This window comes from Athene cunicularia (assembly GCF_003259725.1).
Source record: "Athene cunicularia isolate RWA chromosome 14 unlocalized genomic scaffold, athCun1 chr14_part1, whole genome shotgun sequence".
NCBI lineage: Eukaryota > Metazoa > Chordata > Aves > Strigiformes > Strigidae > Athene > Athene cunicularia.
Window position 1 is genome coordinate 6,424,366 of NW_020799118.1, and position 15,839 is coordinate 6,440,204.

At 38.0% G+C, this 15,839-nt stretch overlaps 1 protein-coding gene across 1 annotated transcript in view; it reads right to left on the bottom strand.

Moving 5' to 3' along the window:
- Positions 1 to 3,650: 3,650 nt before the first annotated feature.
- Positions 3,651 to 15,839, bottom strand: part of SMG1 (SMG1, nonsense mediated mRNA decay associated PI3K related kinase) — a 67,462-nt gene continuing 55,273 nt past the window's right edge. Inside the window, exons 51-63 of the mRNA XM_026858758.1 lie at positions 14,523 to 14,749; positions 13,154 to 13,304; positions 12,874 to 13,063; positions 12,215 to 12,684; positions 11,088 to 11,225; positions 10,068 to 10,220; positions 9,557 to 9,736; positions 9,112 to 9,339; positions 8,450 to 8,661; positions 8,149 to 8,255; positions 7,208 to 7,387; positions 6,960 to 7,066; positions 3,651 to 6,281 (exon numbers count right to left, since the gene is read on the bottom strand). Coding sequence (XP_026714559.1) covers positions 6,204 to 6,281; positions 6,960 to 7,066; positions 7,208 to 7,387; positions 8,149 to 8,255; positions 8,450 to 8,661; positions 9,112 to 9,339; positions 9,557 to 9,736; positions 10,068 to 10,220; positions 11,088 to 11,225; positions 12,215 to 12,684; positions 12,874 to 13,063; positions 13,154 to 13,304; positions 14,523 to 14,749 — 2,421 coding nt within the window. The 3' untranslated portion in view covers positions 3,651 to 6,203. The remainder of the gene's footprint in view (positions 6,282 to 6,959; positions 7,067 to 7,207; positions 7,388 to 8,148; positions 8,256 to 8,449; positions 8,662 to 9,111; positions 9,340 to 9,556; positions 9,737 to 10,067; positions 10,221 to 11,087; positions 11,226 to 12,214; positions 12,685 to 12,873; positions 13,064 to 13,153; positions 13,305 to 14,522; positions 14,750 to 15,839) is intronic.

The following is a 15,839-nucleotide window of genomic DNA, read 5'->3' on the forward strand; positions in this document are numbered from 1 at the left end:
CCCCGGCCCCGCCCTCCGTCGCAATGCGACTGCGACGGGCGCCGTGTCCCGCCGGGGCCCGTCACCTCCCCACCCGGGCTCTCCAGGGGGGCGCTGCTGTTTTAAACAGACAGCCTGACCCCGATAACCTGCACGTGTGATTATTAGGAGGCAGATAAAAGATGACGTGCTGTCTAAAAACACGTTACCTTTTTTTTGTCGTATATCACGTGTGCAAGTGTCCTACGCACTAGACAACCTTCTGACCAAGAATGTCTCGAGGCCAATAAATATCCCATTATTGCTGAAGTAACATGGCACTGGAGGCACTCACCAACAAACTTTATTTGACTTAAAGTTTTGCTGGTTTTCCAGCACAGGTATTTATTTATTTATTGCACGTGACGGATGTGGTCACCACCGTGTCAGCTGTAGACACCAGAGTCTGCGGGCACGAGATTTCCAGATTACCACACAGGAAACTGGTGAAACAACCCGATTTCGGAGGGAGGTTCTCCAGCTCTGACACCACCACTGCCTGACCTACCTACGATAATTACCATCTGTCCAACAACTTGCTTTATTTTTTTCAGAAGCTGTAAGCAGCATTGGAATAGACACAGGAGAAAAGCACTTGGATATAAATATTTTTTCTGACTCAGCTTTCTAAATGTTTCAGTCACACGTGTTACTGAGCTTAATCACAATCCCTAGGATGTAATGCAAGTCCAAAATGAGGACAAAGAAAACATCTTACCATTTTTGGCATCAAAACTATAATACTTTTCCAAGCCAGCTCACCAGATTGATGGAGAGGAAAGAGAGGACTAAGGATGACACTGTAAAAGCAAAACCATGTCTGTACGGAATTGTTTAATCTTTTACAGGATGTTTTTCACAGCCATTCAAGATTGTATGTAAAGAATAGATACTTGCTGAACAACTTTCTAGTTCATTTACATGTTGCTAAAGCTAAGCGTATTTTTGTGTACCATTTTGCACTTAAGAATGATGGGGAGTCCACCCTCAAAATCTGAAATTTTACCACAGCAAAGCTCAAACAAAACCTAATGTCATAAGGAGTATAATGTAATAATTCTGATTAGTCTTTTGAGGAAGCACGTAGAACAGGTCGAAGCGTGATGCATTGCTGTTCCTAGGAGTATTTGCAGTGTCCTGCAGAAGCCACCTCTCTGGCTATTCAATACCACCAGCCAGCTCCTGGTCTCATACACTGTATGACTCTCACCCTAAAACCACAAGCACTTACCAACAAAATAAAGCAAGTATTTCCATCATCTCCAACCACTGTCAAATTCAGTATCTTCCAGCCAGTCTTTCAAATACCAGCTCCCAAGTCAGTCTGCCATCGCAGCTTTTCTCCCATCCGGGGGCCCACAGAGGTGCAGTTCCCTCCCGTTTAAGCATTTCTCCCTAACTCGGAGGGGCAGAGGGAAGAGCAAGCCTTGCAGGACACCCTCACTGCCATCAGAGGAGACGGGCCATTGCACTGCAGAGAACAGCACAGCGTGGGGCCCTGCCATGCCACTCCACACCTTCCCTGCTGAGCAGCTAGGCCTTTTGAAGCACAATGTAAAATGAAAAAAAAGACGTGTATATACGTGTACGTTTATAAATTTGGTTGTTAAAAATCAGAGTCCTAACGCAGAAGGCGGTGAATGGTAACAGCAGTAGCCTAGAGTATGGAAAGCCTGCTCATGGCCTCCCATGTGTTACCTGAGCTACAGAAAGCCAATTGTTTCCTGTATGTTTCAATGTATGACACAGACCACACTGCAATGTGATGCGTTCTTCCTATGCTGAGATTCTCTCTTAGCAGATGCATAAAAAATTAAATGCCCAAACTAACTTCAAAGCACCTTCAAAAGGAGCAGTCTGCTTAAATTTTACATGTTAAGCCTCCACCCATTCATCATATCTAATAAATGCATCTCAAACTTTTTTGTTAGGCTATTAACAAAAAATTAGTCGGATGGCAGGATTGCTCTAATCAGCTGTGCATTTAAGCACGTACATTAGTTTTATGTAATATATGTATTTTAGTTAATTGATTTCATTGAAAATGTTAACAGTATACTCATAAGTAACTATTTTCCACTGGGGAAAAAGAAACGCCTGTTATAATTGGGTACTGTGTTAAGAAAGCAAAAAATGGATGGCAGGTGTCAACTTTTTTTCTAGTCTAATTCTTTAATGCCTATGGGGTATGTCTGCTAATTTTAGGAAAAGCTTGCAGAAAAAGAAAGGGAAGAGAGAAGCAAAGAAACCTTTGAAGTACTTGTGTGTGCTAGAACAGGATGGCCAAATGTACTTGGCACAGAACTCACTGATGAGTAACTGAAGCTAATCAACCTTAACAATTACAGCATTTAGAAAAATGGAGATTTTAACCTCTCCCATCCCCTCCCCTCCAGTATTTTTGAAATATTGTGATACCTGAATGAAAAACATATAAAAAAAGCTGTTAATGGGATAAGTATTATTTGATCAGTTTATCAGAGGGCAGACAGCACTATGCGGTTTCACAGGGCCAGGGCTGATGGCTGCTGCAATTCCCACAATGGAGTTTGTGCAGTGAAACACCCTCCTTTCCTCTGCAAGGTGACCGCACGCTAGCATTAAGTGTCACCAATGCTTTTATAGAGGTCTCATTCATTTTTCCTTGGAAACTAGCTCCCTCCTCCCGATTTATATGGGAGACTCGAGCCTTTTACAGTTATTTGAAAAATTAGACAAAATATGTTAGTATTTAAATAGACTAATCACTGAAGGCAAAACTCATTTGTTGCAAAGGAAAAGCAGGCCTTTAAGTCCCTGCAAAGTACTAAAATAGTCCCTGTTAACTGTAAAATCTGTTATACTTCAATTTCAGATATACTAACTTGACACTGCCATTATTCCACCAAAATATGTAAGAGCCCACTAATGGCTCCAGCTTCACATCCCAGTAACCCATTTGGTAGAGCAGTGATCACATCCCAACTGTGCAGAGGCTGTACAGAAGGGGAGCAGGAAGAGAGGCAAACTAGTAACTGGGAGTGGGTAACAACTTAAAACTGATAAGCATACTTCAAATTTGACTTTGAGAAATTAGTTCACAGCATGGTCCCTTGGTTAGCATTTACTGCAGGTGAGCATTATGCAAAAATTTGACATCAGCTGAACGGTTTGACTTCCATAGCTTCAGCTAGTTTGTATGGATTTTCAGAGATTTGTTACTAGATTTGCATTATTCTAGGTCTTACTGCAGCAAAAAAAGTAAATGTCTCAGTTTTACTGAAAAAATTGAAAAACCTTATGTCTTTTTAAGAAACATTTTTAAAAGATAATGTAACTAATACAGCCTTGTTTTATATGCAAGATGCACACACAGAATCTGCATTTAAAAGTTTAACCAACTCTGTACCAATCTGACATACTGTCAACATCCCCCAAGAAAAATGTGAAAGCACACAAAAGCTGACAGTCCCACTAACTCCTAAGCATGTGAGCTGTCTCCACAACATTAGTTACACAAATTTAAGTCTCTGTAAAATCCTGCTCTAATTTGGGACTTCGTTCGTATTTGTTTGTACTTGGCACTTTACTCTCCCCCGTAATCTTCACAACCACAAGTAGTTTTGCATACAAGGAAATTATGAATACATATATTCTTTTATTTTTTAAAACTTTATTAAATTACGCAGTAAGAACCCATCTCCACACAAGTGTTTCATTTCTGGATAGCAGAGGTATAATACATGAGCCACAGGTGAGTGCATTACCCCTCCCTTCCCCCCAGCTTCCAAGAAACAAAACAGCATGTAGAATACACTCTTGTTACTATGGTACTCCAAACAGATTGTTCGTAAGGTTATTTCTAACTGGAGAAAAAAAAAAAAAAAAAAAAAAAAGACCAGTGTCAAGTGTCTTGTCCTGCATCTGAATGTTCTTCACTGCAACATTCAAACACCTCCTTTCTTGCAATGCATGGCGTGGCAGAGGGTTCCGGAAGCAATGGCAGTGGAATGCATTTGCACGGGTATCGTTAGATATAAAGCCTGTGAGCTCCCTAGAGTTAATGAGGCAATCAGAATGCAAAAAAGGCCATGTGTCTGTTGAAAATTCTTACACTTCAAAGTGCATGTCCATGAAAAATTGGCAACAGAGGAGAAAGTGAATTCTAAGACCTACTGAGGAGGCAGAGCAGTTAGCATAGTGCAAATACTGAAAATAATACAAGTTTGTCTATTACTTATGCCCGGTGTTAATTTATGTTATCTGAAAATGACTAGCCAAGCTTTCTACTTGGATGAACTGCTACAAATCCATTCAAATAAATGAATTTTATGCCAGTAGTTGGCTTGGCTCAAATCCTTTAATACTTAGATTTTGATTGAAAAAAAAATGCTGTATTTAAAGTGTGGTTTTACTCTGAAAAGTGATGAAAATGGCATAAAGGATCTTCCCACATCTATAGTTTTTCAGCAACTTGTGCGTAATGAATTCACCAAGTTTACAAAAGAGAAACATTTTATACATAGCTACACAAATTCATCTGGGTTGAGAATGCCAGTGTGCATTTCTGCTTTAGCTATCAGCACCTGTAAGATTCTGTAGTTGTAACTGAACTGTGTTATGTTTTATTTGCTCTAAAACAAGGAATTTGCCTTTTCCTAAAGGTGTCCCGCTTTAAAAAGGAAGCAAGAAGTCTTCTAGACAATCGGCAGACAAGCAGGACAATCTAAGTAGTAAGATGCCATTTTTAGAGAGACTTTTCTAACCATAATCACACTTTGAGTGCAGAATTGATTAAAAAAAACCCAAAAAACCTTGGTGGAAGATTGACTATGGATGCATTATTGAACAACCATCTGTAGAAGTAATATGGCAAAGGAAAATTATTTTGCAGAAATCTTTACAGATCTAGTTGAAAAATTGGAGAGTCCTTCATTTCTTGGATTATATGTATACCCCTGTGAACTGAAGCACGATAATTTACAAGTGTAAACTAAAAGTATTAGGAAAGTGAAGTAAAAAGCATATCACTCTACCTCCACCAGAACATCACTTTATTGTTTGTCTGTCATCAACAATGTAAAACTCTACTAGATACTCTATCCTGGCTTTTAAAAAGGTAAAGATTACATTGGATTAGCTACGTCGTACGAAAGAAACTACAGCAATCACAGTAGAATGAGATTGGAGGGACAATTTGAATTACAAAAAAGTGTACACTGCAAGCAGAGGGAAGTGCACATTAAATCAAATGCCTGTAGAATCCATTACTTTTAAATGCACAGTGACAATTTTGAGAAACTGTACATAATAGAATCACAGAAATTACTTTAAAATAACCAAAATTACATTTTGCATTTGACCATCCAACTCATAAGTAATCATTGATGTTCTATATTTTCAGTGCTTTTGGAAAATTTGTTTACCAAACAAAATTTGTTAATTTGACTAAACTGTGAAGTAGAAGGATTGAAATAAAAAGTATATTGGAAGTACGCCTAACCTACAAGAATAAGCCAAGAGGGGTGTCTGCAAGGAGAGGCTGGGAGGGAAGAGAGAAAGGAAAGAGGAAAGGGAGAAGAGAACAAAGGCTTTTTCTTCTATCTCAGAAGTTCTTCCAATGCAGCGTATATCTGATGTACAGCTCTTTGCTTTCAGTCCATTTCTGAAGTTTACATTTTGTAGCCTTTTTCCATACTAACTGGTCAACTCAACCAGCACTGTTGCCACGCAACAAGAGTAACAAGAATCTGAATGCATCAAATCTTCCCTTGCTGTGATTTCTTCATGGCCCCATTTTTTCCGTTTTTCTTTGAACAGGGTTCGGTGTTTCCTGAATTGTTCACAGGGTCAGGTGGAATTGAGTTCCAAATCACTCTGCGGTTTGTAGCATCCCGATTTCTTTCTGCAGCTAACCCCCAGACACGTTTGCAGTTCTTCCGTAGCAGAAAGACAAACCGTGTTGTTCAAGCGGTGAGCTTTCACCCTTGACCGTGGGGGTTGCAGACCATTGTGTTTAGCGTATCCCTGAGTGCAGCTATCCTGCAGGATTCACTTCCCAGTGCACCGAGATTTCCTAGGTTTCCTCAGATTAAGCCCCAGTATGCATCACCACCGACTGTGGTGCGGCTATGGATGCCTGAGGCCGAGTTGATTCTGGTGGATGTCTGACCTCGCTGAACCAGACTGATCTGCTTTCTCCCTACTCATACCCAGGCAGTCCAACCTTCATACAGCTGAGCCAAGTTATCTAGATTAGTTGCTTCCTTAATCACAAAGTCAACCTATTAAAAAGGTCAAACAAGTAATTAAAAATAAGCTAGATTTTTGAAAGTGCTTAAGCGATCTTAATATTTACTGTTGAATGTCACCTGCAAATGAAAAATTCAGTGAAAAAATCTATCGTAACTGTAAACTTAATCTTACATAACTTTGTGTACTCCACATGAGAAACAGGAATTTGTAGCACAGGGGCAAAAAAAGATCAGGCATCACCTCATTCATAGCCCCTATCTTGAAAATAGTCACAACATTCTAAAGTTTACGTGGACATCTGTGTCCCTGACTCAGTTTCCCAGAGACAGGAGCGTGGCTGTGTTATGCTAGTAAACACAGACAGCTGTACAGAGCTCATGTTCTCCCTGGGTATCAACAGCTGTGTAACAAATGTTAGCTTACTGATATACAAAAGGCAATTTTATCCAATTCCTGAGTTTATATAAATCTATGATCTAGGAAAAAAAGCGTTGGATTAAAAAAAAAAAAAAAGAATGCAGCAGTACAAGGGAGCAAGCAGCATACCTTGATTTGTGTTGGGATATGCATCACACATCTCAAAAGGGATCTCCCATTCACAACAGGATTTTAGTCTTTAATGCATACTTCAGCATACACACACACATACTTACTGCCAAATAGTTAAAGGAAGGACCGGTACTGGAACTTTACTATTTTCAACTCACCTGTTCAGCAACAGACATTCTCCTGTTGGGATCCACATCTCGGCCCTCTAACTTGGCTTTGACCCGCTTCCACACGCTAACTGCATATGAATTCCTTTCCTGCACAGCTAAAGGTACAACATAAAATTAATTCAATCTTACATTCCCACACAGAAGCCCACTGAGGTGTTTTGGGGTTTTTTGTTGTTAGTGGTGGGTTTGTTGTGGGTTTTTTGTTTGTTTTCGTTTTTTTTAAGACCTGTATTTACCTTTGCCTGTTTTAGGGTCCCTGGCTGTCTTTTTGGGACTACAGGCAACACTTTTGCCAGTTCCTGGGACTGTGCTTGGAGGAGTATCTGCTGACGTGGCAAGATTTTTCTGAATTAGCTTTCTTGCATTCTGCGACATCACCTCTGGCTGAGTCTTCTGCCCTGTATTGCTACGTACAGCTGTAAAGAAAGTTTAAAAGGGCTTAAAGTATTCAAAATAGTGTATTATAGATGCAAGAAAAAGCACAATTAAATGTGTATCAAATGCAGCTATCAGTACTTCAGTACAAACACATTTTAAACTCTGCACCAGTTCTCTCTTCAATCTTTCAATTCTCTCATTACTTTAACTTCATAAACAAGAGGGTTTGTTCCATTGCAAAACATTTATGTTAATCAAATTTTTGTATGGGTAAATCAGATTTTTGTAATGGGCTCTCTTAACCTGTAATTCTGTCATTTTGTATAGCAGTTATGTAATGCAATTCTTGTTCTTGATAAAAATCAGGAAGCTACGCTTAGTCCAAATAGCAGCAGTAGAATAATCCTTTAAACAGAAAAAAATCCATGCTCATTAAGAAACGTTATTCATGTTTTAAACTGTAAAGTAATGAAAGTTTTGCAAGCCTGAATGCATTGTAGGGTTTCAGGATTAATTCCAAAAGTCACCGTAAATTTTAATACTAATTTCAACAGAAATTACAGTTCACAATATACGTGACAACATGTTCCATGTATTCTGGGCTTTGTGGAGTGAATCCACGAATCCTGAAGGCTGTTCCAAGGCTATGATCAAGCAGTCATTCAAGTAATGTATGCTAAATGACTTGAATTTTATAAGCTTTTATAATCTTACAGAGATTATCTGTATTTCAAATGATGATTCCCTCTCTAATATCAATTCCTGATGTTTTAATGTTTTTTACTTTTTCAAGTATTACCTGCAGCAAAGGTTGGCTGATATGTGGCAGCTGACGTTGGGCTTGAGCATTCATTTGATGTATCCGTGACTAAGGGTGATGCAAAACCCACCAGATTATTGTAGACACTAGGAAACATAATGGAGTTGATAAACATTCATGCAACTCCTTGACTTATTGAAAACTCAAAAAGAAAGTCTAATTTTGCAAGAAGATTTCTGTGTTCTCGGACAACCACCAAGTAGGTACCCCATGCTGCGTTTCTGCCATATACAAGTAGACAAGCAAAATGCCTTCACCTGAGAGAAGGTGACTTTCTTACCTTTGGCTCTGTGTTTTTAGTTCTTTCAAGGTGGGAGTTATTTCCTGCAGCATTTCAACATGTTCCTGACTGCGAACTTGACCCATAACCTGAACTAATGTAAACAAAACTGTCTGAATATTATCTTGCCATGATTTATATTCACCCAAGAACTGCCTAACACTGTTCTCATAGGGAACATCTTCACCATCTGCCAAAGCCGCTTCTTCGTCCTAGAACAGAGATGTGCACAAAGGTTAATTATTTGCTATATTTTGGCTAAGAGAATAAAGTTAAGCATTTCTTAGCCTTTTCAGCCCCTCAGACTGTCATTTAGCTACAAATGACCATAGTTTTCAGTAGTTACATGTCAAGAAAATAAATCTGTAAAAGCTCAAACGTTTAACTGATTAAAAACCAAGAGCATTTGTAAACACAAAGAAAATGTTTCAACTGCCAAATGAAAGAAAAGGTTTAATTCAACCAAAGCCTGATTAGCCTAACTCTAGAGATGAAGCTTTATGAATTCTTAGAGATGAAATTAATTTTGTCTTGAACTCCAAATGCATGAACACATTTCATTGTTTCTAGATATCTGAAAAAGCACATAGTTACAAGTGTTATTTTTATTAAACTATACTGACACAGGTTTAAGAATAAATTTAATGAAGGTTTAGGCATACCTTTGCCATAGCTTTCAGTAGATGTTTGACATCTCCGAGTTGTCTGTTATGACCTGTGAGCACAGTTTTAATACTATCCACCAGATTCTGAATTGTTTCACAAACTGTTTCTATTTGCTGTTCTCTTTCTGATTGTACTGTTCTCTGTGTAGATATTTCCTGGGTCAACTGCTTGTGAGCTGAGTGGAGCCATTCAGAGCTGCCAATAGGATGTTCAAGACCAGTGCCCTAAAAGTAACAGAAAAATGTTTCTATCTGGATCCAGAGATAAAACTCAATTACTGTGTAGATGCTCCTGCCAAGTGTTTAGAAGCTGATGGAATAAACTCTGTAATCCACAACCCATTAGGAGGTATACATAACATTAATTTAGAGAGACAAAATCGAGAAGTCATGAATACAGCAACTCTAAAATGTTACTTATTTTGCTTTGACCTTTACTTACCACTCTTTGAAGCAGGCGAAGCTCCAGTTCAGAGACTGAACTGTTGAATTGTGACGCAAATGAGCACATTTGTTGACAGCGTTTGAGAAGTTCAAATAATGCAGCATCAAGATTTAAGGCTTCTGCTGTTCTAGTACGTAAACTTTCAAAATGAATGATATTACTGCAGAGGAAAGTGACCTGAAAAATCAAAGCAAGAGTGACAAAAATTATTGCAATTAAACTATTACACAAACGGCATTTGTTCCATGTCTTTAGAAGTAAGAATTTTAAATATAGCAGTAAAGCCACTCTTTTACAGTAGCAGTATCATTTCGGGGTCATCCGACCCTGCAGCAATTCTCCCAGAGATTATTCTTACTGCTTTTACAGTGAGATTTCCATAGGTATTTGGTTGTCTATGTTTGGTCTTTAGATGCTGAGGATGACCCCGAATCTTCTACATAAACCTCCAGTAGGAAATAAAGAGTGTACACACTCAAGTCAATAGTTCTATGCTTATGTATAGTACCTGACTTGCTCTTTGACTTTCTTTCAGTACAAGGTTTCTTCTCTCAGCAATAGTGGCATCAAAATCTTGCAGGACTGGTGCCAGGGCAGGATTAGCACCTCCTGCCCATTTTAAACGCTGCTCAATACTTGCTTCAAGTGCTGCTAGTTTCTCCTGCATCAGGGAAGAAAAAAAAAGATACAGATAATCTGTACCGATATTCTAAGACTAACTTTAACAAAAATATGCATATATAACACATGCAGACACATTCTTATACCCATATATATAAAAGAAAGGGGTACTCATGATTGACAAATGTCAACTTATGCTGTATAAAGGTTTATTTTTAGCACACATCACAACTGGATTTGATTGTTATGGAAATAAAGTCACCTGTATAGATTTTAACACACCAGAAAAAAAAATACAAAAGCAAGTTAAAAGTAATCAAGTTTCTAGACTAAAAATTATATAAAATGATAGGAGTCCTGAATTATTTTACAAATAATCTTCAAAAAATTATTACAAATGGTACCTTCACAAAAAGGAAACTAAAATTCAAGAAGCTAAGCAGTATTTATTTTAAACAATTAAACATTCTATATTACCGATACCCAAAAGTCTAAAAAGCTGACCCAAGCCACAGCACACAAATCCTAACACACTGAATAGATTTGACCAGATCTACAAAGGGAGCTTGACTAGTAAAATGATAGTAAGGATGAATCAAGTCAGACAAACTTAAAAGAACAAGAGCTTGATCAGCTTGATCAGAGGGAGAGGTACCTTCATGTATTTGTATTTTCACTCATGAAACAGATTTGCTGATATTCCAGACAGAATACTTTGTATGAGACAACAAAATGAAATAATGTAACAGTATACATCATACTGACTGAAAGAGATCAATGAAAATATCACCAAATTTGTGCTCTGACAGCAAGAGAGATAACAATCTGGAGGCAGCAGATAGTTTTGCAATTTGTATTAGTCACATTTCAATACGCTGCTGAACAAACCTCCCAAAAATAGCAGTACCTGGACTGTTGCAATTGAAGCTTCAATTTGACTGAGTGTGTGAAGTTTCTTTTTCATGCTGGCTAAAATTGCAGAACGAGGTGGAGGAGTAACAGAAATAGCTTGTGGGCGACTGATGAGGAGATCTTCATGCTGCCACTTTAAGAAAATAATGTGAATATCAATATTGCTCAGCACAAAATACTTTGCTTCACAAAGAGCGATTCTAGTACTCCGTTAGACTTTCTAAGTAAGGGCATTTTAAAAGGGCTAGGTGTCAGACAATACGGGCACACCTAAGTAGTACTAAATCATTAGAGAGTATTAAATTACATCAGTAGTTGTAAACTATGTTTTGCTGGCTTGGTCATTTATATCATTAATAAGTCATTTACTTACTAGAAGTGATTTACACGCATTTCCTTGATCTAAAGAAAAACTCATCAGTATTCAGAAACAATTCACTTGTGATGCATTAAAACCAAGACAATTTTGCTTATCAGTCCATGAAATGGTATAACTGACACGGAGAAAGCCTTTACCCTTAAGCTACAAGTCACTACAAAGTGAAGATCGGTGATACTACAATACAACTGGACACCAGCATACAGTTCAAGGTACACAATGGCATTTATCCAAAGCCTCAGAAGAACATTTTCAGGATTGATACTGCTGCTATTTGTATTTTTTCATGAGGCAAACAGTGAAGTGAGGAGACAGTTAATGCATTCAAACTTTGAAGAAAAGGTACAAGACGACATTCAGTAATGCGTACCCTCTGTTTTAAGCAATCTGCTCCCTTAAAGTCAGAGTCTGTTTGAAAAAAGGGGGAGAATGGGACAACAGTGCTACTGAAAGTAAATGACATAATGGAAAAAAATTACACGTATTGACCCAAAAAAGAATTTAAACATTGCCATATTTGCATCTTATAAAACAGCTAGACTTCAAAAGAAGCCAGCTGTAACACTTTTTTTCCTTATCCATTTACAGAATAATTTAATGCCAAAATACCTTACCGAGACCATTAAAATACTCTAAAGCTCATTCAACAAAATACAAAGTAGTTGTTGTGCTCAGACACAGTAACTAAAGCTCACTTTTCACAGACAGAATTTAGAGAGAAGGAATATGTGTTGTGGTCTTACCTGGAACATGGCAATATGCAACTGTACTCTCTGAAGACTGGTCTTGCAAGATGAAATACTGGTTTCAAGTCTGCGCACCAGATCATGCTTCTTCCACGCTGTATCGTATGAACTAGCTAATACCGTTGCCCTGTTCATGACCAACTGCGAGAACTTGCCAATTTGGATATTGTGCTCCACAGCTTTCTTGCACAAGTCATCCACAGAAACTTTGCTTTCTGCTCCAAAGTCTTTAGCCTCTACCTGAGCAATGATATCGACACCCAACGCACTGATGAAACTGCACAAAGTAAGTCCCAAAGCTTGATTTGGAAGGCCAATTAAAAGCTGTCTCACAAAGTCAGCTGTAAAAGCCTTGATTGGTTTGGCCATTTGGTCTTCACTAAAACAAGAGTTTCTGTAAAGGGCTTTCACATTGACAATCTGAACAGGTCCATTTACTGCATTCTGGTCTTCAATTGAACTGATTCCTTTTAAAGGAAAGAAACAGTGTTTCTGTTATAAACACAGCAAGATTACAGGAATTGATTTTTAATTTCTGCATACTTGCCATATATGAAAGGTAAGTTACAGTAAAAGACCATTTTACATTCATCTCAAAAGAACATGGGATGAGAAGTGAACAAAGCGATACTAAGTATTTGATAACATTTATTTACCTGACAATGTTTTAGAAAAGGTACCACAAAGCCTGAAAAATTCTTTAATTGTCTGCAGTCGCTTCAGAAAGAAAATTTCCTCCAGAACTTGCCGGTTGTTGTCATCATCAAAGAAGTTAACTTGGGTGCTGCGGGCTTCCCTAATTATGTCAATCTTACGCCAAGCAACAGGTATTTCCATCTTGTTTAGCTGAGCAATGCAAATGATGTAAGTTAGTTTTGTTTTTAAAAAACTTTCATATGCCTGACTCAGAGTACTCTGAAAAGAACAAATCCATACCTTCTCAATCAATAAACCAAATGCAGTTTCTACTTGAGCAAACATTCCATCAAAGGCGACCAAAAGCATCTGACCAGCTGACATTTTGGGAGTTTCGTCGACTGAACCATTTCTTGGCTGAATCAGTTCACCATACTGAGCATGAAGTACTCTTAAAAAAAAAAACAACCAACAAAACAAAACCAACCAAACATGTTTTTGCTTAGTCTGCAAGAAATAAATAGGACTTTCTTAAACTGACTGATCCCACAGCTCAAGCAGATAGAAATTAAGTTGCATCTGAACAAGGCAAAATTTTGGCAGACTCTTCCTACCCACCACATGAATCCTTAACACTGGTCTCGTAAGAGCAGCTAAGGATACCATATAAGATGGGACTGCATTAAAGGACCAGCTACAAAGCTAATTTAAAAAACAGGTAGAGGATACAAACTGTACTTCCTATGAGCACAGTAAAAAAGTTATGAGTAGTAAGTGATGTAAATACCACCTTTCCTTGCTTGAAAACCAAGTACTAGTTTTATAACATACACATATATAAAGGACTGAATGGAGTATGGGGTAAAAAGTTGGAGGATGAGAGGTCTTGGGTTATGGCTGAGATGGTTTAACAGCATGCCACTCCTGAAGGGCGGTCTTATCCTTTCCCTCCCTTATACCACCTTTGACCCTCAACTAACAGGCTGAGCAGGCTTGCCCACAATGGGTAAAGCACGAAGAAAGTTAGGAGAAAAAAAAGTTGTTTTCAACTGGTATAGCAGCCTTCATTGTACCACTGATGGAGTCACCATAACTGGCTCAAGGGAAGAAGCAAGATCATTTCTACTCATCAGGAAGCTTTTGAATTGGCTCAGTTGTCTACCAAGCACTTCCCCAGAAAGGTCCTGTCCCACATTACAAGATGCACAAGTCTTTGGTTGGTTGAGGTTTTGTTGATTAGAAAAAACAAAACACAAATAAAGTCACTGACTCATTATGCAAAAAGCTGCTCATCAAACCTCCTGATAAGGAGTGTCATGGTTACAAGCTCTCCCTTTCACAAGTTCTTCCCACAAACTAATGGACCAGTTCCTATTTTTAGTATTCCTTAATGTCAAACATAAAATCACAGCTACATATTTTGGAAAAAGTTGACTACCAAAAGTGGACTTTAAGAGACGTAAATGTAGATTTCCACAGCTTTGTATTTCTATACATGCATGAAGATAAATGCAGAAACAGAGAGCAAATGTGCACACTTTAGACACTGCCCTCTACTTAAGGGTATTCTTGGGCAAAAAAAGCCTGTATGTCAAATAATAAGATTTAAACAAACTAATTTCTGCAGTCTTAATTCTTTCATAACTGAGCTAAAAAAAAAGTGGTTTACCTTGCAACTTCAATGTAATGAGTATGTGTTTCTTCCTCTAGTCCCATAGCAGCATTTCGTAAGTAGGCCTGAAGAGATTCAACCAATGCTTGCAAAGGGACTCCATCAGTTGTTTGTTCAATAAGATTATCTAATTCATGGAGCATGCTTTCTAAAGTATACTCTCCTTTCATCAAGCACCTAAGTGCTTCAGGAAAAATGATTTGTCGGAAGTTTGAGTTCAATTCCTGTTGGGAAGTAAGTATGAAAGCATAAGAAACGTTCCCCTCTCAAGGCATATCAAATGCAACATCTTTCTCATTTTAATATTACACCACCCTGGGGTATACATTATCTAAGAGATAACATGATGGTGGCCAGCCAAGGGTCAATTTTTTTTTTTTTTTTTTAAATTTAAAGAATTCAGGAATACATCAAATCCTGTACAAACCCAAAGGTTTGACATTTGCACCACGTAGCAATAACTGTCTCAACAGCATCAGCAGCAATATCTTACAGCAATCCCTCAGCAGAGGATTAGCAGTACAGAGATCACACTGCAAATCCATTTTGTCAAATTTTTCTTTTCCATTGCATAACTGAGGAAGTTAAATTACTAAGTTTATGATTTGCTAAACTGATTGGACTACAAAAGGGAAAAGAATTAAACTTGTCAGATAGCGGTTATTCAGCTAGTGTCCTACTCATGCCACAGAAATCAACGCAGGTAAAAAATCCAGTACCTTATGTGGCATATAGCAATTCTCCCTAAGTACAATGCATCAGAGGGCTAAAGGCAGCTATAGAAAGAACCAACCGATACTCTTTGTCTCCAAAATGACACAAGACATGCCAAGATTAGTGATCTTGACTGGGCAGTGAGCTACACCTCTTACCTAAGAGATCACAGGGAGGAAAACAATGTGTAGGTAAAAGATCTCAGCTGCAATGCAATGAAATTGCATGCATGTTTCTGAAAAATTTCCGAAATATTACTTCGAAGAGTGAAGAAACAAAGTGATGAAAATATCAATGTGCTTACACAGGTTGTTAGGAAAATATTTTTCAAATAAAATACAGTTGAACCAAAAGCCTCAAAAGGTATTTACACCAGCCGGTTTATAAAACACCTAAGTCTTCAGCATGTATTTTACTCAAGATGCTGCTAATTTTTGTTTGTTTGTTTTAAAGTAGAAATATTTCTAAAACACAAAATTATAAATGCATCTTTTTCCTTCCCAGTCTTGGAGATAGGGCCTGTAAAACAGGTTTTCAGAATCTGAAACTATTTGTTTCAGATGAAAATAAGCAAGGCTTGGCAGGAAAACAAAAAGAGCA